Raw genomic sequence first — 21,887 nt, forward strand, 5'->3', positions numbered from 1 at the left:
AAATTAATTATTTAAAATCACAATATTGTGATTGAGATAGGAGAACAAAATTCTTCCTGTAATAGAAATAAAGATTCTTTTCAATTAAGAAAAATAGACTAAGAAAAATCATAGATGAAATAATTAAAATATACATAAAATTAATGTTTTATGAATCAACATGATTTATGTATTATAAATATGAACCCATTACCTATCCCTAAAAATCAAGTCCATTCATGTCTCTATTCAATTAAATTATACTAAGTAATATAAGCGTTATGATCGATTTACTCCAAGAGTAAGTCTTTTAAATTTATTCCCTATTTTAACCATCAATTTTATGAATATCTAATGGTTTAGATCTACTCATTAATTCAAATAATTAGATTTCCCTAAGATTGATGAATATAATAAGGAGTAAATTTCTTTGAGTAAGTGAATCCCTCATTTTGATTTATATAATTTTTTATTTATGATTTTTCTATTTAATTGAATAACATTTTAATTGATTTGATACACGAATTAAACGAACTTCATTCTATAAATATATTTTAAGGATTGAGATTTATAATAATAGTGAATTCCACAGTATGAATCATAGGAGTAATAAAGTCTAGGTTCATTTCAGTGTGAGTGGAGTAGTATCAGCCAGTAACTGAATCTTCTCTACACTCTCCATGGCAGAACCCACCACCACCACCACCACCACTCGCCCTATCAAGATCATCGCCGCCGCCGACGACTTCGGCACACCACTCAAAGACGCTCTAGTTTCCCACCTTCGCTCCCTCAACTTCCAAGTCCAAGATCTCGGCACTTCTTCATACTACTCCGCCGGCGCCGACGTCGGCCGTCTCGTCTCCCAATCCCTCTCCGACACCCGCGGCCTCGTCGCCTGCGGCACCGGCGCCGGAGTCTCAATCTTCGCCAACAAATTCCCCGGCGTCTTCGCCACCACTTGTATCACCACCTCCGACGCCATCAACGCTCGATCTATCAACAACTCCAACGTCCTCGCCGTATCCGGCAAGTACACCTCGCCGGAAACCGCAATCAATATCCTCGACGCGTGGATCAACACTCCTTTCAAATCGCCTTGCCCTGCCAATGACAACGATCCATGGCCTGAACAGATCCAATCGTTTCTCGACAATTCCCTCACCGAGATGCCGGAAATCGGAAGAGAAGACGGAAAAACCAAAACTCCAGTTGATAATTGCGCGGTTTGTTGTTTGATTCAGAATCGGGAACTGAACCCTATCGATTTGATACCTGGCGGTTCGATGAAGATTATTCGAGAGAGTCCTACCTCTGCGTTCGTTAAATTCAAAGCCGGAAGTGTAGAACCGGCGCATCATCACACGTTTGGGCATGATTTGGTGGTGATTGAAGGGAAGAAGAGTGTGTGGAATCTAACGAAGGAGGAAAAGTATGATTTAACGGTTGGAGATTATTTGTTTACACCAGCTGGTGATGTTCATAGGGTTAAGTATCATGAGGATACTCAATTTTTCATTAAGTGGGATGGGAAATGGGATATGTTCTTTGATGAGGATCTTGATGCTGCTCATAAAGCTATTGATAAGGAGTTGATTGGTAACAATTGACTATGTAAGTCCGGTTGTCGAGTAGTTACATGATTTCCTCGTTTAGCTGATGCGGTGTAGCGCACCGGAACAGGTATTGCGGATCATGTAACTATGGTTTAGTTTCTATTTTGTTTTGAGTATGTATGTGTTATCAGACATTACGGATTGAGAGTGTTGAATAAATAAGCTGGTCTGTATTTCATGTTAATGGTTTTAAAATTCTGATGGTGATTGTAGCCAAGGCTCTTATGTGTTACCATAATGAATGCAAATTATGAGAAAATGTGACCATGTTGTTGTATTCGCGATGTGCAATGGTTACATTTGAAATTGTGATACGGTTGTGGAGACTCTCAAACCCACAATATTGTGGCCGCAATTGCAGTTGTGGATCACAATTTAAAAGTATGGGAGAAGATGATATGAGTTTTTGTATCAAACTAGTCATGTAATGTGGTATTCTCTTGGTCTTCATTCAGGTTGCCTCTTTTTGTTTTCACCAATTTTACTTCTCACTACTTGCCAATGAATCTCTGATGTTTTTGCCTTGTCAGATGAAACATTTATTACTAGTTACTAGCTTAAAATAAATTCTTGTTGGGTGTAAAAGTTTATTTCCTCATAACTACATTTAGGAATGAAAACGCTTACCACTATCTAGAAACTATATGTTTTGTTGTATAGAACTTCAAAGCTTATCATACCTGCATCTAATTTTACTTCTCATTGGAATGTTAAACTTCTCGAATTCTAATAGAAATGGTGATCAAATAGGGCTAGCATGATTTTCTGATTCATTACATGTTTATAGGGTTAGTATGTTGATGAGTGTTGATATAATACTCGAGTCACATTTTAATTACATATATGTTTGAAGATCTTGCATAGTTGCATTACATGCATAATGAACGAGTTCCCTGCTTCTCAATGTGACTACATTATCTGTAAATTTGAATTCAATTCTTTTTTTGCATGTATAAGATAGTCATTATTGGTCGGCACTTTCACCCAGGACCAATCTATCCTTAGTCCTTGCTATTGTATAGATGTATTGAAATTTGTTTGTTTTCTGTGTCTGAGCCTCTTCCCTCCTCTTAGTTTGGTTGCGGCTGCAAAGGCACCATGACTAAGCTTTTACAGTCTGAGGTTGTATCGGAAGATTCTGGTGTGACTAAGGATGTAAACAGGCTAGACTACTTATTACGGGTCTAGTATCTGGCCTATGACAAACAGGTCAGAGTCAGACTTCTCAAAAAGTCTATTTAACATAATTTGGTCAGACTCATGTTTTTTAAAAAGCCGTCTATTAATCCTAACATACATGTTTTAAGTCTGGTCTTGACTGACTTGTTTCCAGCACTTAAGTGTGACTAAGCTTTTACAATCTGAGGCCTTGGTTAGGGCTGAGATGATCTCGGACCAATTGAGTAGGAGCAAACCTTTGAGGTCTTGTATTGTTAAATGAGCTTCTCTTGGATAGTTTCATGTGAGTCATTTGTATCAATTATAGCAATTACTATATTTATCATTATTAATGAATAAAGAATTTCCCTCACCCTCTATGGCCATGGAAGGAACAAGGATAAAAGCAATTGTAGCTGATGAAGGAAACTTGTTTAAGTCATGACTGCAATGTTTCCTCTAAATTCAAAGATTCAACATTCCTAACAAAATTTCCATCCCAAGTGAAGTAGTTGCCACTGATGAAAATGATCATTTTGCTAAAATGGTTTCAATCATTGATGGAATGGGATTGATCTTGTCACTTAAATGATGGTCGAGGTGAAACTTTGGGGCTTATAAATTCATGATTTGATAAATACTATCACTTAAAAGCGTGTAATGAACTGAAAATTTTGTGTGGTGTGAAAGTAGGAGTTAGCATGATCATAACGGCACGGTTGGTATTGTATAAAGAGTGTAATATTTATGTATTGTTAGTGTAAAAATGTATAAATAGTCAATATTTTATCTATCATTACTGTTTATTTGTATTATTGTTGAAGGATAAAAATATTAAATACAAAGGAAATATGTTCAGTGCCTAAAATGGAAAATGAACACAACAATAATCAGAATTGAATGAATACAAATTGAATTATTTATGAAGGATAAAAATATTACAAAATAATAAAATTTTAAATTTAGTTAAAAAAAGTTGTAGCAGATGGGAAGATGAATGAATGAACACATTTAATTTGTATGAACTGTTTACTGTCTCTATTCTTTGCAATGTTCCATCTGGGTCCTGAGTGGCTTCCCTTAAACATAAACTGGTCTTTGACCAATGATATCAAATTTGTTTCAACCAATTCCTTATGCTCAATTCTTGCATTTTTTTTTTTTATATTTTAAAACTTTGATAATAAAGTATTTGTTTTACTATTCTTATTGGGTGTTTATAATATAGAGTATTGTGACTTTCATTGCAAGTAATCGACCCAACTAGTATGATTTGATTGTTGAATTATTCTTCTGTCTTTGCCTCTGTACTTCTGTGGAGCAATATATGGAAGGCCTTGAGGAGAAAAATCTAATCATAAGAAAAAAGTAGAACCTTTTTCAATAAAAGTATATGAAAGAGAAAGAGAGAAGAAGATGATGAATGGTGTAACAAATGTTGAAGAAGAAGATTACAGTTCTGAGTTTGTAGAAGTTGATCCAAGTGGCAGATATGGCAGAGTAATAATACACTCTTTCCTATTCCTTTTTCTAATTCTTGTTATTAAGTTTGAAGTTTGATGAGATTGTTTTTAATGTTTGAAGTTTGATGAGGTTGTTTTTAATGTTTGTTTGTTGCAGTACAATGAAATCCTAGGCAAAGGAGCTTTCAAAACAGTGTATGAATCAAAACTAATCTCATTCCTTTATTTCCTATCATACCCATTTTCTTTTTTACCATCTAAAAAATGATATTTTTGTTAAAGATTCAATTTTGTGCTTGTGTAATTCTGATTACATCATAACTGAACCTCCCCTTTGTTTTTCATTCAGTTTGTAGAATTGGGCATGTGGTAGTTTTTATGTAACCTTTTCTGTGTTTGAATGTTTGATTTGTGTTTTGAATTGATGCAGATATAGAGCATTTGATGAGTATCAAGGGACTGAAGTTGCTTGGAACCAAGTGAAGCTGTATGATTTCCTGCAAAGCCCGGAATATCTTGAGAGGCTTTACTGTGAAATTCATCTTCTGAAAACATTGAAACACAAAAACATTATGAAATTTTACACATCTTGGGTGGATACTGCAAATAGGAATATCAACTTTGTTACTGAATTGTTCACTTCTGGTACCCTTAGACAGTGAGTTCTCTCTTTATTCATGTTCGTTGTTATCATTTCCGTGCTTCGTGTTCTTGTGTCGTTTTTCTAATTTCTCCACTTATTCTATTTGAAATTATCAAAATAGGTATAGGCTGAAGCACAAGAGGGTTAACATCAGAGCAGTGAAGCATTGGTGTAGACAGATCCTCAGAGGACTTCACTATCTTCATAGTCATGACCCTCCCATCATTCATAGAGATCTCAAATGTGATAATATTTTTGTTAACGGAAACCAAGGGGAAGTAAAGATCGGGGATCTCGGCCTTGCAGCAATTCTCGGAAAATCTCATGCTGCTCATTGTGTAGGTATGTTCTTTTTCTCTCCATGTTAGTATATACGATATAAGTAGGTATCGATAAAAAAGATTCAGATTCACTTACTTGGTACCTCGATTTGAAAATGATGTAGCAATAACATATGAAACTTGTGCTATATCCTTTGTGGTTGATGTTCTTAAGATAATTGGAGGATTGATTTGAACAAGGATTGGTAATTGTGGTGAGAGTTTCATCTGTCACAGTTCTATGTTCACAGGAACGCCCGAGTTCATGGCCCCCGAAGTATACGAAGAGGCATATAATGAATTAGTTGACATATATTCCTTTGGGATGTGCGTATTAGAAATGGTTACATTTGAATATCCTTATAGCGAATGCAACCATCCAGCACAAATATACAAGAAAGTCATTTCTGTAAGATTGATTTTTTTTCTTTTCGTCGTGATAAAGAATTTTTCTGGAGTAGCAAGACATCATTGACATTTTATATCTCCAGGGCGAAAGGCCGGTTTCGCTTTATAAAGTAACGGATCCAGAAGTGCGACAATTTGTTGAGAAATGCTTGGCAACAGTGTCTCTCAGGCTCTCTGCAAAGGAGCTCCTAGATGATCATTTTCTTCAAAGTGACGATTACGAGGAATACGATTTGGGACCAGTAGACGGAAGAGCATTGGATTACTTGGGTCCTCTCATCAGTCAACCCTTCTTTGATCTTCATTGGAGCAATAGTAACGTCAGTGCTGAATACTCAAATGGCTTTGGGCTTGAAGGAGAATGGTGTTCTCAGACAACTGAGATTGGACCTAGCCGAATTGAACTTCTCGAGTGCCATGATAATGAAGAACCGTACGAAGATGTTGACATAAGCATCAAAGGCAAGAGGCAAGATGATAACGGTGACATCGTTTTCAGACTAAGAATTGCAGATAAAGAAGGTTGCAATGCCGCTTCTATTATGTTTGTACTATACCCATGATTTTCTATAATTTATTTTTGAATCTAAGCTTGATATTCTGTGACTTAATTATGTTGCAGGTCGTATACATAATATTTCTTTCCGATTCGACATAGATATGGACACAGCAATAAGTGTAGCAACTGAAATGGTTGCGGAACTTGATATTATCGATCAGGATGTTACCAGAATAGCTGATATGATATATGCTGAAATTGCTTCCTTGGCTCCTGAATTGAGGCCAGGACCAGAGGTCCCGGAAACTCCGGATTTTTCGTTCCTTACATTTCGGCCTTGAGGATGGATATGAGAAATAGAACACAACAAGAACCAAACCAGGACATGGCATCACACCAATTCATTGATAAAAAACATCAAAAGTAGGTGAGCATGGTATTCAATTGAAACACTTTGATAATTTCCGGAATTGTGATTCGAGTTCTATTCTCAACTCCAAACCAGGAACCTCAATCTGGAAACCGAAAAACCCAAAATTGTGAGCTGCTGTGTTCTTATGGTGAAATGGATGGATACTGCAAAGAGTTTTTGCACAGTGTTGTTGTTTCCAGATTTTCTACACAGTGTCTTTCTATATTATGTGATGTATATGTATATTAGTATATACACTCATAGGGGTTACCCGATTTTAACGGGTGCACCTCTGCTGTCTCATAATGAGTGTCACTTCATATGCTATGAACTTATTATTGGTTGAAAAATATATATTTAAGTTAAAATTTAATTATTAAGCATTTTTCTGACCAATTATAGCTTATGGCACATAAAGTGACACAAATTATAGGATAGAAGATTTGTTCTCGATTTTAACATACCAGTTTTTGTTTACTTGCATTACAATCTACCCACTATGTGAAATTATTCTTTTCCTCCAAAAGTATCAATCTGTAGTAGTGTTATGTATTTCGGAAATTAAATATAAAAAATCAGATTTTGGTGATTATGAATGTATATAGCTGATTCTGTGTTAATAAGATATGGAGTTGTATTAGTAGTATTATAAAGAGAGAGAAAATGTATATACCGATAATGTAAGAGATTTATACATTGTCACTTTTTCATGTCATTCATATTTAATTATTAACTTTTTAAAAAATCATCCAAGTGAATGATGAATGATATATTAAACTCGAGCTAAAAAATAACTCGTATTAAACTTGAGTCGAGTTTTGAGCTAAACAAATCTTTATCGAGTTGTTAAAAGTAGACATTTAACAATGCTCACTTGATTGAGCGCTATTTAAAGTAGACATTTAAATGCTCGTTTAAGTGAATGTGGTTAAAAGTAGAAAATAGACATTTAACAATGTTCATTTAAGTGACCGCTATTAAAAGAATAAATTAGACATTTAATAGCACTCGTTTCAAAGAATGCGATTAATTAAAAGTGTAAAGATGATATTTAACAGCATTCATTCAAGCAACTCTGTTAAATGTGTATTTTCAATCATTTAACATCGTTCGTTTGAATACACATTATAGAAAATAAGAGTTTATTCAAGGACAAAAAGTAAGTTGCACCATTGGAATGAAAAGTAGAAAAGTTATTTAATTTATTAGAAAATGTGAACAATTATAAAATAAGTTATAGTACTTATTTGTGGATAGAAAATGAGTTGCAAAATTTATAATGATCTTAGTGCTTTATTTTTTATTAATGATATAAAATGTGATCGTCACATCCCATGTGTTACTTTCTTTAGTTGATAAGGAAATATAAAATATCTAATAACTTATTAATTTAATTCCTTTGATAAGTTCTTCAACAAAAGACCATTTATACATGATGTAATACAACGCATGCTATTTCAAAGACATTAAAACACCATTAATTATTTCTTCTTTTATTGAATTTGGTACATAAGATTGTTTTTTAACTAGGCATTGGCCAATGAAATGTTTCTGACTTTGTCCAAAATTAATGATCTCTACTAAATCAACAATCTTTAATAATGTATCAATATTTAAAATTAAATAAATTAAATTTATATTAATAGGTAAAATATAGTTGTAAGCATTCATCATAGACAATATAATAATTTGTCATTTATTGGACCCAAAAATGATAGAGAGGTGTATTATAATCCATTTCTTGTGTGTTTTCTGGATTCTGATAACAAAACTAGAGGCATTATTAATTTTTGGGGACCCTTCTAATATTAGTTGTTTCCTAAAAAAATATGCTAATAATATAAAGTTGAAAACTATTTGCCAACCAATTTTTTGAAGTTGTCATAGTTCTTCTATATAATTGTGATTTTAAAAATAAAGCTCCTTGTACCCACCAATCTTATTCTAAGTCATTAAATAAGCTACTTGTACAGATATGAAAGTATATTTATTGTCTCACTTTTCATACCACTCTATGTACTATCGACTCTTATTGTACCACTTTATGTACTATAACCTTATTTCATTATCTGGTCTCGATTAAATGATATGATCATGAATTATATTTATAGACAAAACATTAAGACATAGATTATTCTTAATTGTTTCACCTTTTTTTCATGATCTTCCTCTATCTCTAACATTGAACTACTCTTCATCATGGGAACTTCTATAAACCTTCTCTAAACATATTCACCCCAACTATTTTATTGTCTAACATCACAGATTTTATGATTATATTATAAAATTTTCCATTAAGCTAAAGCAACATTTGTTAGGAGGAACAATCACATGCATCGAAAGAGATTAGTTTCTTACGGAAACAGAATTGACCTTTCTTAGTACCAAAAATACACTCTGTATACTCTATCTTAATATAACTTAAAACAAAAGTCACATATTTACAAGACATTTCTAGCTTCTCAATTATTTTCACTCTCTGATCTCTAACTTGGACAAAATATTATGCACCAAAAATATACATCATAACACCAACTCTTGAATATGCTAAATAAACACATCTAAAATCAAATACTACAACATTTGACCAAATCTAACAACAAATCAATTTATGAGCAAAAAGGACAAGTATCTTAAATCACAACCAACAAGGAAAAAAGAACTTTCCCTACTAAGTGAGACAAGTATTTCAAATTAAGTTGATAAAAATTATAAACATTCTTCAGAATTGACCCTAATGTATGATGTACAAGTTACAACTAATACCATCAAATTTAAGATGGAACCCTTTATAATGGCACCCCTTCATTACTCACATTTTGGTAGCAGCTAAATATGATCTTGCAGATTGAGTAGCAAGAAATATAAACAATTCTAATTATTTCAGCACTATTAACTATAGAATGATGATCCTAAAGTGCCCATGCAACCAATTTCAGGTCATAAATACAGAATCAGAATGCAAGAGCATATCATCACAATTCTTCTACAAAGGCCTTAAAAGTGGGTAGTCTTCAAGTAACTCCCGTTCCGAGAGAGTGTCATTCTCATTCTGGGGAGTCCATAACACCTCAACAGCCTACAAGTAATTCGAGCACGAAGTGATTAGGTGTCATAAATGAACTAATAAAATTAGCACAAGGACTGCAAAAATATAATTGATCTTACTAATAGTTTGTCCCCGGGGATGGTTCCAAGCTTTTGTAAAGCTTCTTTCAAGTCTCCACTTCCGTTGATGGTAGGAAGTTTATGTCGTCCTTCAGCAGCTACTAAGATTGTTATCTGATATATAAGAACATGGGTTAGAAGAAAGATATATGAACTGAACATGGAACTTCACCGTTTTAAGCAATGAAGGAGGAAGAAGATGGAAACAAAGTATAACTGAACAGATTGGCAGAGCATAAACTCAAAATTTCCAAAGCCAAGTGCAAATGAAAACATATTCAGAATGTTTACTTCAGTTATGTGCTTATTGAATAAGAAGATTGAACATATGTCTTCTTATAAGTAAGCTATAAAAAACAAACAAAAACAGTGAGACTGAAGATATGCTATTTAGGAAGAGGCACTGTAATTATGGAGCATAATCAAGAGTCCATGATGTTAGCCACATAAGATGGGACGACATGAACAAATGATTACAATCAAATAACTATCAAGAAAGAGAAAGGAAAAGAAAGGAAGAATGTTAAACTTAAGGTCATGAGGCAGTGTTCTATTCATGTTGTTCTTTGGTGCATTTAGCTGGGAAGGAGTGTTAGAATTATCAAGGACTCTTTTCGCAAACTTCATTTGAGATAGGGCTACTCTATTGGCTTTCCTCTGGTGTTATGCTCATTGTCTCTTCACTGGTTGCGAGACTTTCAGAGAGATTGAAATTTTGTTGCATAACTAAGTTTCTGAGGTTCTAGTTTCAGAGAGATTGAAACTTTGTTGCATAACCAACCACCACTACAGAGGTTTCTGAACAGTAACACAGTTAAAAGATGAGAAAGTTTCCCAACCGGTTCAGATTGTTTTTTATCCGTTTCTTCCCTTTTCTTCGTTTTCGTGTTAGTTCCTCATCTACCTCATTGTAGCAATGATTTTTGACATAGACCAAGCATTTCAACTAGGTTTATCTTTTAAAATAATCACAGGAACCATCATCTTCCACGGTATGTAAAAATGTTCTCACTGGAAAGGCAACTCAAATCAAATACAAACAATTAACTAAACATGGGTCAATACAAGCCTAATGTGGAAGCATAATGCTCACCTCACGTGGCCACAAGCCTAACATTCTCCACATTTTATTTTCTAGATATGGGTCAATACAACTATTAAACTTAGATCAGTTAGATGTTTGAACATATAAGAGGTACCTAAAACTATTAGTCATAGGTAAGATCTTTCAAATTTCATACTTGACACAGGGTAACTTGTAATGATATGGTTCCATTATGTTGCTCTAGCTTCGAAGTTACTTAAGTATATAGTGAAAATGTGGATCAGACAAATGCTTCAATGTAAGAGTTTTGCATGCAGGAATACAACATATAAAACACAAACCAAAAATTTATTCAGAAACCAGATCATACCACTATGTACTCGTTGCTGAATCCATTTGATATCTGGCTTCTTGTGCTCTGCCTTTTAATGTTATTTACGTTAACTAAGGTTTCCTCATCAAACTTCCCACGCTCTTCAATTGATAGTTGATTGAATCGTTTCTCTCCACTTTCAATATCCCGCTTCAGGTCCACCTGCAAAGAAGAATCAGAAAATATATGCTTTCAACATTCCTTAAACTCAATTGTTGTTAGTTCTACTGCAGCAGGTGTTCCACATAAGCTCTATCTAGAGTACAATTGAAAGTACATGTAAGATTAGAAAAATTTGCCACTGGTAACTAGCATTGAAGTTAAGTATTGTTTCAGATGACAAACAGAATATACTACTCTATTATACCAAAGCTCACCTCATATGTTTAAAAGAAAAAGGGGGCACAAATAGATTTAAGTGCATTGAATTGGAATCTCTCTAGCCACATCCATACTTTCTCTTTTAATCTGAGCGACAATCTATCAGTAATGGCGACTGTGGTGTGTCACAAGATCTCATTTATCACAGCATCAAATTTGGTACAGTCAATGCGTTAATGTTGACAATCAACAAAAAAGTAACATAATGATAGGGCAATCCACTAAGCTGTATACATTAACGCCAAGAAACCAACAAATGCTCTTGAAGATGAAAATCACTTACAGAGGAGTAGGCAGAGATACAGTAATCAGGATGTCGAAGCAAAGCTAGTGCTGTCTCTGTAGAAGAAAGCCAGATAGAAAAGTAGATTAGAATAGAAAATCATACAGTCATCTTAATGTAAGCTACATTATATAATAATCACATGTAATTCAATGCTTAAAATAAATATTTCTTTCGAGATTTTCACATTTCCTTAACAATAGATTTGACCCTAGTATATCATTCTCCAAAAGTCCAGCTGCATCCACAATGCATACACATTTATTCAAGTTTATGTCTTAAATTTGAATTTAAGTGTAAGCCATAATACTTACATATCAGTTGAAGAATATATTCAATGCTTAAAAGTATTGTGATATATACACCTCAAAGCTTAAAAATATTCTCAAATAAAGCAAAACTCTGCAATGCATCTTATTCTCCAAAAATTCTTTTCCTTTTGATTAAAAAGATAGCAGCGGAGAAGTTGTCCTCCAACAGTATCTCTTCATCAGGATTAAGTAAATGCCATAATTTGAAGTCTTGAGAACACTGACATCACAAAACACTATTTTGCACTTAAATATACATCATCAATCCCTGGTTTCAATCATATTTCTTCAGAAATAAAATACAATAACCTCATGATAGTAAACAAGTGACAATAATAACTGCATGTATATTTAGGAGCTTCACCTGTCAATACATAGTATAAACCCTCAGGAGATGATGTATCTGCAACCTCTGCTATCCTATTCAGATCCTTTTGAATTGAGCGACCCATCCCTAACAGCCCAACCTAAAATAACGCAGCAATTATATATTTTTTGAAACAACGACAAAATTGAAAGATTCGTCATTTAGAAAACATAAATAAACTGACGCTGACTGTGTCCTTCAATGTAGCAATTTCATGGTTGTATATTGAAAAACACATTAGCTTGACGCAATGGTAAGGTTGTTGCTTAACGACCATGAGGTCACGGCCTCAAATCCCAGAAACAACCTCTCCGCTTGCGGAGGTAAGGCCGCTTACATCTACCCTCCCCATACCCCACTAAGTGAGAGTTTCGTGCATTGGGGGCCCTTTTTACTATTGACCAAATATTGGGTACAAACTTTGTGTACTTGTGATATTATTCTCCAATAAAAACACAACATCTATAACAACTCATCAATAAAAACACAACATCTAGAACAACTCATCAATAAAAACATAACATCTGTAACAGCTTATCAACTACATTCCATCTATCAAAAAAATAGCACCACAGACACCCAAAGGTGGTATTTGGCGCATGGACAGAACACATTGCAACATAACGAAACAGAAAGTAACAAGACATTAATAAACTGATTCCATTCTGTTCTCGAAGATAGCATTTTGTTCACACGTTATGTTTTTTCGGTTGAAAAAATAGAACCACAAACACTCAAAGCTAGCATTTGGTACATAGACAGAACAAAACATAACTGTAATTGAGCTGCAAGGAACGAGAAATTAATAGAGCGGTTCCATTCTGTTCTCTTTAGTTTCATAGTGGCATCAAAATATCTCAATCTTTAATCACATGTCTTGTTTTGTTCTATCCACTAGATATATCAAACATAGAATAAAACTCATATTATATCATATTCTAACATGTCTACCAAATGCTGCAAAAGAATTATCCATAATTTTGTTATTATGCTAATCCAAGTGATAATTGATATACACCTGAAGCTTGATAACAGTGGTTTTATCTGAAGCAGTGAGAACACTACTACCCTCAGACCGGTCCGAAAGAAATCCGGAGACCAAAACAAACGCAGCAAATCCAGCCAGGATAAAGAAAAGACTAGAACCAGCGCCAATTCCAACTACTGGACCCACATAAACTCCACCCCCGAACGGAGCCGGCGAATAATACGGCGCAGAGAAAGAAAACCCCTCAGACGATGAAGACAAAGGAGTTTTCGATACCGAATAACTCCCTGATGATGATGATGATGATGAAGAAAATGATCTTCCACCAATTCTACCACCAGATGCAGCTAATGCTATTGAAGAATTGATGGGGTTGTGGGTTAGAAGCAAAGCTAGTAAAACCACTGCAATAACCGGTTTCCGAAGCGCCTTCAATGTGTTTGTGATAATGTCTGAGAGAATCTGCAAATGGGGTTTGGATTTAGGGGTAAAGTTTTCATTTTTATGAAACGACGACGTGAATTGTCGTTTAGAAACGATTATTGAAGTGAAATTGAGATTGGTGTGGTGAAATTGGATGCGATGATTTAGAGGGAAGGTGTTATGTTTCCATATGAAGGTGTTTCTCAAAGGTGGAGATTGAAGTAACAATGTTGTGGACATAGTCATTTGTTTGGGTTTGGAGAATGGGAATTTTGTGAATGAATCAACGATGCCAAGGATTGTGATTTGTGAGCTATAAATATGTTTGGAGAAACCACTATGCTTTGATTCAAGTGATACTTGATTCTCCTTTAAGCAAGGTTGTTCGAGTATTATAGATGTAAAAAATGTCCGTTAGTAGAGTTAGCCTCACGTACATCTTTTCAACTCATATATGATTGCCTCCGGTATAATAATACATATGAGAAACAAAAAAAAATGTTTAGAGAAAAAATGTATGCAACCCCGACTTTTCAAAAAAGTAATCTAAATGAACGATGGATAATGAAATATATGTGTATAGATCTTTATACTACAAGTACATATATTTTATACTCATATGTTTATGGAAAAATGATTAGATGAGCAAAACATTCTTAAAGCATGTTTGAGTTACATTTGATTCATTAATCAATTTAGTGAATTTGTTTACTTTAATGAATTGAAATGATTATGTATATGTTTTGGACTTTACTTACTAATAAAGTGGAGTGATTAGGAGTTTTGATAATCTAAATCTTCTCGAGTTGTGTTTGGTTTTTGCATCTCTGGTTGATAAATTTAGTAATTTTTTTAAGGAAGTGTTTGTTTCAATAAATAAAATTACATTATCAGAAACTACATTACGAGGTATGTTATTACTAGGATTGTTATTCTCAAATATTTTAATAAATATGTTTGGTAGAAATTTGAGAATTCATGAAAATGACTTTAAAGTTTGTTTGGTTGATAATGTATACTCCTCAGAATAAATATCGAAATTCCTAAATACTCATATTGTAGATAGACAACATGTAAAATCACGTCTTTAAGTAGCTTGGATATGTGTGGATGTAGCTTTATAAGCTCATGTAAAAAAAGTGAATCAAATAAAGATTAGTCCAATTTCTAGAGAAAAATAGAGATAATAGTTTATACTAGTTAATGAATAGCTATAGGTTAGGATGATTATAAGTTTTTGGGGAAATCTTTTTCTTACATTCTTCTCATCTAAATATATATCAAGCTTAGTTAATTACTAAAAAAGTAACTTAAATTAGTTTTTTAAGCATGAAGGGCTTGTAACTATTGTCATTGACTCAATTACAAAGGGAAATCATGAATTCACTATAGTTAGTGTATAATAGTTGCTTGTATGAAAATGAATTACCTTGTATTTTATGTTAAATAAATCAAAAACTTGTTATAAAAAGGAATATATATATATATATATATATATATATATATTCCTTTTTATAACAAGTTTTTGATTTATTTAACATAAAATACAAGGTAATTCATTTTCATACAAGCAACTATTATACACTAACTATAGTGAATTCATGATTTCCCTTTGTAATTGAGTCAATGACAATAGTTACAAGCCCTTCATGTTATTGATTTTTTTTAAATCTAATTGACCAAATGAGTGAGTGAAATAAGTGATGAGAGGAAAAAAATGAATCTTGGATAATCTTTAGAGTTAATTACACTGACACTTATGAGTTTTAGTGAAATTACACAAATCACCCCTCAGTTTTCTACACCTACACAAACCTCCCCTAGTTTTTTATACTTTCATTACACTGACCACCCCTGCATGGGAAATAAGTGTAATATTTTAAACAAAAAATGTGATAAATGCAATTAAGTTAAACAAACTCTGGTATATTGTGAGGAAAAATTCAAATAATATACAAATTCATGTATCTTTATTATTTTTTGTTACAAAATGCATCAACAATTCTAAAAAAATATTGTTTAAATCACTCTTATACTATATCGTAACGAACCAAAAATAATAAAGAGGTATCAACTCATATATTATTTGGATTTGTCTCCACAATATATCATGTTTTGTTTAACTTAATTGCATTTATCATATTTTTTGTTCACAAAATTACAGTTATTTCTCATGCAGGGGTGATCAGTGTAATGAAAGTATAAAAAATGAAGGGGTTTGTGTAGGTGTAGAAAAGTGAGGGGTTATTTATGTAATTTTACTAAAACTCAGGGGATGTCAGTATAATTTAATCTAATCTTTAAATTTCATTCATTTGGTCTGTTGGATTAAAAAATCAATAGATGAGACTGAGTGTAACTAGTATAATTTAAATTGAGTGTAAACAGATCTCTCCCCACATTATCCAATAAATAATAAAAGAGATTCATGTTGCATATGGCTAGGTTTAAAAGGGAGAAAAGATAGAGAAAGAAAGTGCATAGAAAAGCAAGAATGATAGTTCTCAATTTGAATGGAATTAGTTAGGAATAGGCAATTGGAACGAAACGATAAATGAAGAAATCACATGAGTTCCAAGGTTTCAAGTACCAAGTAGCTAGATATAGGTAGAGATAAATTAATACCATAAATCTCTCACTTTCCTAAAGTGGGTGGTTTATATACTATATACTATATAGTAGGTAGAAAATGAAACGACCCACTAAAATCATGAGTCACTATTTTTGAAAGTTACTAAATCAAATTCCACACGTTTCACAAAAAAGATAATCACAAACACAAGAAATTGAGTAAGGAATTTGATTGGTTAGTGTATTACCTAACCATAGGGTTGAACATGAGTTAATCGGGTTAAGTAAGGCTTTTTCCCTTGACCTAAATGTTGGTCAAAATATTTGTTTGAACTCAACCTTAAATGTTAATTGAGTTGGTCTTTAAACTTGAACAACTCGACTCTAAATCTGATTAAGTATAGTGTATATTTTTTATAGATAAATTCTTCTCAATATTATTTATTATTACAAATATGTATATACGATAGAAAAAAATATCAGAGAATAATTAATGATATTTTCGACATCATTTATTTATACAAACATAAAGCATGTGTGATCATAGAACAAATCAAGTCAGGTTATGTTTATCATTTGAATGACCCTAAATATTATTTGCATCAAATGTTTGAACTCAATCTTAAACCTAAATCTAATAAAACCCGACTATCGACCAAACTGGATGAACGAGTAAGGTTTCGGTCATGTTCCTCACGTACCTAAACCCAAACCAGCTTTCCTTGCGTTTCTAACTAAACAATAACCAAAACCCGTGACCCCACTCTTCTCTCTCTCTTAATTCATGGCATCATCTGAGCAAAACGACACAGTTTCCGCCGAACAAGACATGGAAGACGACGACGACGAATCTCACGACGGCTTAATCGAAGAAGAATATGAAGAAGAATTCGACGACGACGTTTTACCTAATCACGATGATAATCAACCTTCCACCTCCTCCGCCCTCGCCGTCACCGTCGCCGTCCCACCTCCGATCTCACCGGCAACTACCTCCGTCTCTGACTCAAAACGCTACCAAATCCAAGAGAAAAAGCCAATTGACGATTCCAGAAGACTCTTTCAGCGTCTTTGGACCGATGAGGATGAGATTGAATTGTTGCAAGGCTTCCTCGATTACACGTCGCAGCGTGGATCCTCTCATCACAATGATACCGCTTTGTTCTACGATCAGATGAAATCGAAGTTTCAGATTGATTTCAACAAGAACCAGCTCGTTGAGAAGATTCGAAGGTTGAAGAAGAAGTATCGTAATGTTCTCAACAAAATCAGCTCCGGTAAGGATTTTTCGTTCAAAAGCGCTCATGATCAAGCCACGTTCGAAATCTCGCGTAAGATCTGGAGAAATATTGGTCAGATCAGCGGTGGTGTTGTCGTTGATGATAATGCTTTGGATGAAGATGAAATCAATCTTAACCCCATTCAAAACCCTAATAACCATTACCCTAACCCTAACATTAATCTCAATTTAGTTCACTCGGTGGTGATGCTTGGGAATTCAGGGGAGAAGAAGAGTACTCCTTCAAGGAAGAGGTCACGGCCGCAATCAGCTATGATGAGGATCGATGAGAAACCACGCGAGTTATTGAATGATGGATTAGGATTAGGATCAGGATCGGGGTTGAATTTGAATTTAAACAAGGATCATAATTATATAAGTAATTCAGCTGCTACTGCAACGGTTGCTGCTGATGTAAACAATAATAGGAATCATGAGAATAATTGTAATAGTGGGCAACAGCATAGTAGTAGCAGTAATATACCTGGTTTGATTGAAGAGACGGTGAGAAGTTGTTTGTCACCTGTGTTGAAAGAGTTGATGGGTAGTAGTGTCATGGGACGAGGGGCGTTTGGAATTGAAGGGTTCGGTTCGATGAATTCGATTCCAATGATGCCATTGAGTTATTTGGGATTGGGGAGTGGTGGAGATGCGGCAGATGAGAAGTGGAGGAAGCAACAGATCTTGGAGTTGGAAGTTTACGCGAGACGGTTGGAGCTGGTGCAGAATCAGATCAAGGCTGCTTTGGATGAGTTGAGATCAGCCGGAGGAGGATGATTGAGTGAACATGATTCGTGATCATGGGCTTTACTTTGTTGATGTTGCTTTTGTAGTTAACTTATTGGAATTTCATGTTTGCTCTTCATACAGATTTGCTTGGAAAATTTATCCATCAATGGTTGTTGATAGTTTAGCAGCTAGCTAGTAACTGGTAACTTCAAACTTTAGCTTTTGATGATTTATTAGGATGCAATAAAATGGTTTACAATTTAGGCTTTGGTAGATTTTTGTTGTTCCTTTAAATTATGATGTTCTCATACATGTACACAATCTACAGAAATAATGAAATCCTATGAAAGATGGAAAAGTAGGTTGTTAATTTCTTACTAAAGTTACTTTGTTGTTAAAATTTATATAGTATTAATTCAAATCCCAATGGATTTTAAGATGGCATTTTCTAATCTAGAACAGATTCTGCAATGCTCCTTGTAAAGTGGAAGTCCCATTTGAACTCAAGAGTTGGGTAAAATTGAGATTATTCTGTTAAATATTCATATATCCTGCATGTATTTGAGGCTTGAAGCTCTTTCATAATTTTGTGTCAACTATGATGCTTACCTTGTTTCTGTTAGTGCCTCTGTTCAGTTTTGATGTTTGCAATGATTGGTGTATTTAATATACAATTTTTTCGTTTCTGAAAAGGTGTAATGCAACAATTTCACTCCTCTGAATATAATAATCATAGCAGCTTAGGGAAACAAATCATATTTGCCAATCATGCCAAAAAAGATTAAAGTGGAAGAAAAAAAAACAAAAAACAAATTTAGGCCACAAAGGGAGTTTATTTATCAGGCAAGGGGGCTAACTTATAAACTTCTCCATCAATATGAAACGTCGGTTTAGTGATGTAAGATCTTATTACATTTTAGATATTATATTAAGATCTCATTTAAACGTAAACAATACACTCAAAATTATTAGTTCATTAAGACGTGACACCCTTAGTTATATCAATAAAAAAACTTGAGCATCTCCAAAGAAGAAAACAATTTCATTCTTATTCGAGTCTCACACATTATTTTATAATTTATTACAACTCCCCACAAATATCATTCTTATTCTTATTTGCTCCCACAATATCTACTTTTTTCTCACAATATCTATCTCTTTCCTCACCTTCCTTTGACTAAGAACAACTAAGAATTGTTCTTATTTAAGAACAAAAATCAAAAAATAAGAATGCTACAACAAAAACAAAGCAAAAATATTCTTATTCCGTTAAGAACAACATTATGTTTTGCTCTTATAAACTCGTGGTAAATGATATGCTCTACCACTGAGCTAATAGCTCGTCGTGCAGGCCTCCCGTCGGGGCCCGCTATCCCAAAAGCGAGAGAAACCCATCTTGAATGCAACGTTAGCCAAAAGCCCAACCCAATAGGGATAACTTGTTCCAAATAAAAATAATAATAATAAAATAAAAAGTGACCTTATCTATCCAATTGTGTTTGTTTGTTCCGAAAGAGCATATGCTATGGCTTTCCATGAATCTCTCTCCTCATTCAAACCCAAACAATGACAATCCCTTACACTTCTTCTTTCCATCTCTCTTTCCCTCTCTCTCCTCTCAAACCCAAACACCCTCACCACTTCATCACTCTCCTCCCTAAACCCCTCTCTCTCCCTCCAAAACTCACCACCACCACCACCACCACCACCATCAACTCCATCGACATCTCCAAAGAAGACACGTCACCATCACCATCACAACCTGAACCTGATTCAATTTCCGATTCACTTTCACCGGAAACGGAACCCTTCGATTCGCGACGGTTGGAGGAGAAATTCGCAGTGCTGAACACGGGAATCTACGAATGCCGTTCGTGCGGGTATAAATACGATGAATCGGTTGGAGATCCTTCGTATCCGATTGCGCCAGGGTTTCAGTTCCAGAAACTTCCAGAAGATTGGAGGTGTCCTACGTGTGGTGCTGCTAAAGGCTTCTTTCAGAGTAAGAGTGTTGAGATTGCGGGATTTGCGCAGAATCAGCAATTTGGACTTGGTGGTAATTCACTTACTTCTGGTCAGAAAACTTTGCTTATATATGGTGCTTTGTTGTCTTTCTTTGCTCTCTTTCTCAGCGGTTATTTCTTACAATAACGGACTTTTATTATTAAACTCTTCCTTATGAATTATCATATTTGATTCTGTGTATTCAAATTTGTATATTTTGTTTCAAACCATAATACTACTACTATATGATACTTTTATTGTTGGTAATATTATGATGATGATTATGTGTATTTAATTAGTGCTTGATTCTTGTAAACGATAATTGATGGCTGGCGATGACAGTCACGAACCGCGAGGGATTAGTTCCTTATCCAAAAAGTGATAATACGAGTCCAATAAGTGTATGAAATTGCGGACTGCATCACAAGATGCGGCCGCAATATTGTCACCGCAACCGCACCACACAGCAATTGCGGTGTGATCGCGATTCACAGTGATGCGACCGCAACAGGCCACGATGCAACCACATCGGGTCGCAACGGAACCGCATCAGACCACATCGATGTCAAAAATATGTTTTTTTTCACAAAATAATTCACACCGCAATGGCTGCAATCCGCATCGCAACGGTCGCAATAACCGCAACCGCTATCGCGACCGCAACCGTAATTTAAAACACTGAGTGCAATATAAGTACAATTAAGGGAATGTGTTAGTGACATTAGTTTATAGCTTATTCGGTAAGTTAGATTATTAAAATGGCCAGAAATACTTTTAGAGTTTAATGATGAACAAAAAATTAAGGACTATTGTAACTTTTGCTTTAAATAGCTAGTTTTTGGAAAGTTATAAGTTAGTGTTATGACTTATGAGTTTTCAATGATTGTTTTTCATTTTTGCAACAACTTCCTAGTTTTAACAAAATTGAGCTAGCAAGTTGTGCAACAACTTTTGTCATCAACTCTAAGTTGATAAGCTAAGTTTCACAAATTTCAAGTACAAATCTCAAACTTGCAATTAGTTGTATAAGAGAAAGTCATTATTATTCATTTATTTTCATCATTCTCATGCCTTGTTGGTCTAGTGGTGTAAGACACTACTGGATCCCTAAAGTCGAATGTTCCATTCTTGGGTGTTGGGAGGGGGACAACACGAACCCCGAAAGGGATTAGTTCCTTACCAAAGAAAATGATGGAATACGCTTGGTAGAACCAACAAAGTCGTAGTTTAAAGCTCAGTGTTTGATTAGAATATTAAAATTATAACCTTAAGAATCTTGAAGGATTGCACAATTAGAATGCTAGAATTAAAACGGGGCCATTCAGCACTAACTTATAAACAAGTATGTGAAAAACATAAACTGAAACGTTTAACTATTCACATCACATGCTAAAAAGTGCTCCTTATTTTACATGTACAACACACATCAACCATGCTCATGCTGTTACCAGCAAAATCTGCACTTGT

At 34.3% G+C, this 21,887-nt stretch overlaps 5 protein-coding genes across 6 annotated transcripts; 4 read left to right on the forward strand and 1 right to left on the reverse strand.

The window, feature by feature from the left end:
* Positions 557-1,773, forward strand: LOC109345774 (DNA-damage-repair/toleration protein DRT102). Its single transcript, XM_019584963.1, has 2 exons — positions 557-1,570; positions 1,603-1,773. The coding sequence occupies exons 1-2, from the start codon at positions 660-662 to the stop codon at positions 1,637-1,639; spliced, it is 948 nt and encodes a 315-aa protein (XP_019440508.1). The 5' UTR covers positions 557-659; the 3' UTR covers positions 1,640-1,773.
* On the forward strand, positions 1,864-7,060 carry LOC109345771 (serine/threonine-protein kinase WNK1-like). The gene is made up of 7 exons (XM_019584961.1): positions 1,864-4,253; positions 4,374-4,411; positions 4,647-4,874; positions 4,981-5,201; positions 5,431-5,588; positions 5,671-6,109; positions 6,210-7,060. Exons 1-7 carry the CDS (start codon positions 4,170-4,172, stop codon positions 6,425-6,427), a joined length of 1,386 nt encoding a protein of 461 aa, XP_019440506.1. The 5' UTR covers positions 1,864-4,169; the 3' UTR covers positions 6,428-7,060.
* Positions 9,265-14,130, reverse strand: LOC109345772. Its single transcript, XM_019584962.1, has 6 exons — positions 13,445-14,130; positions 12,424-12,526; positions 11,749-11,804; positions 11,082-11,246; positions 9,667-9,780; positions 9,265-9,577 (listed from the first exon to the last, which is right to left on the reverse strand). The coding sequence occupies exons 1-6, from the start codon at positions 14,081-14,083 to the stop codon at positions 9,485-9,487; spliced, it is 1,170 nt and encodes a 389-aa protein (XP_019440507.1). The 5' UTR covers positions 14,084-14,130; the 3' UTR covers positions 9,265-9,484.
* On the forward strand, positions 17,105-18,989 carry LOC109345775 (probable transcription factor At3g04930). The gene has a single exon (XM_019584964.1). It carries the CDS (start codon positions 17,193-17,195, stop codon positions 18,462-18,464), a length of 1,272 nt encoding a protein of 423 aa, XP_019440509.1. The 5' UTR covers positions 17,105-17,192; the 3' UTR covers positions 18,465-18,989.
* On the forward strand, positions 19,916-20,702 carry LOC109345778 (rubredoxin). 2 transcript variants are annotated; one of them, XM_019584972.1, is made up of 2 exons: positions 19,917-20,104; positions 20,138-20,702. In XM_019584972.1, exons 1-2 carry the CDS (start codon positions 19,983-19,985, stop codon positions 20,565-20,567), a joined length of 552 nt encoding a protein of 183 aa, XP_019440517.1. In that variant the 5' UTR covers positions 19,917-19,982; the 3' UTR covers positions 20,568-20,702. The 2 variants fall into 2 exon arrangements, with proteins under 2 accessions (XP_019440516.1, XP_019440517.1); XM_019584971.1 differs by having other exon boundaries at positions 19,916-20,702.

Source organism: Lupinus angustifolius, chromosome LG04 (genome assembly GCF_001865875.1).
Source record: "Lupinus angustifolius cultivar Tanjil chromosome LG04, LupAngTanjil_v1.0, whole genome shotgun sequence".
Classification (NCBI taxonomy): Eukaryota; Viridiplantae; Streptophyta; class Magnoliopsida; order Fabales; family Fabaceae; genus Lupinus; species Lupinus angustifolius.

Bases quoted from the DNA above. Each gene is read 5' to 3' on its own strand.
- LOC109345774 (XM_019584963.1), top strand. From the start codon at position 660: ATGGCAGAACCCACCACCACCACCACCACCACTCGCCCTATCAAGATC. The intron at 1,571-1,602 runs GTTGATTGGTAA...TATGTAAGTCCG, and splicing joins CATAAAGCTATTGATAAGGA to GTTGTCGAGTAGTTACATGA.
- LOC109345771 (XM_019584961.1), top strand. From the start codon at position 4,170: ATGATGAATGGTGTAACAAATGTTGAAGAAGAAGATTACAGTTCTGAG. The intron at 4,412-4,646 runs GTATGAATCAAA...GAATTGATGCAG, and splicing joins AAAGGAGCTTTCAAAACAGT to ATATAGAGCATTTGATGAGT. The intron at 5,589-5,670 runs GTAAGATTGATT...TTATATCTCCAG, and splicing joins TATACAAGAAAGTCATTTCT to GGCGAAAGGCCGGTTTCGCT.
- LOC109345772 (XM_019584962.1), bottom strand. From the start codon at position 14,083: ATGACTATGTCCACAACATTGTTACTTCAATCTCCACCTTTGAGAAAC. The intron at 11,805-12,423 runs GTGAAGCTCCTA...TTTCTTCTACAG, and splicing joins TTTATACTATGTATTGACAG to AGACAGCACTAGCTTTGCTT. The intron at 11,247-11,748 runs GTAAGTGATTTT...TCTTCTTTGCAG, and splicing joins GTATCTCTGCCTACTCCTCT to GTGGACCTGAAGCGGGATAT.
- LOC109345775 (XM_019584964.1), top strand. From the start codon at position 17,193: ATGGCATCATCTGAGCAAAACGACACAGTTTCCGCCGAACAAGACATG.
- LOC109345778 (XM_019584971.1), top strand. From the start codon at position 19,983: ATGACAATCCCTTACACTTCTTCTTTCCATCTCTCTTTCCCTCTCTCT.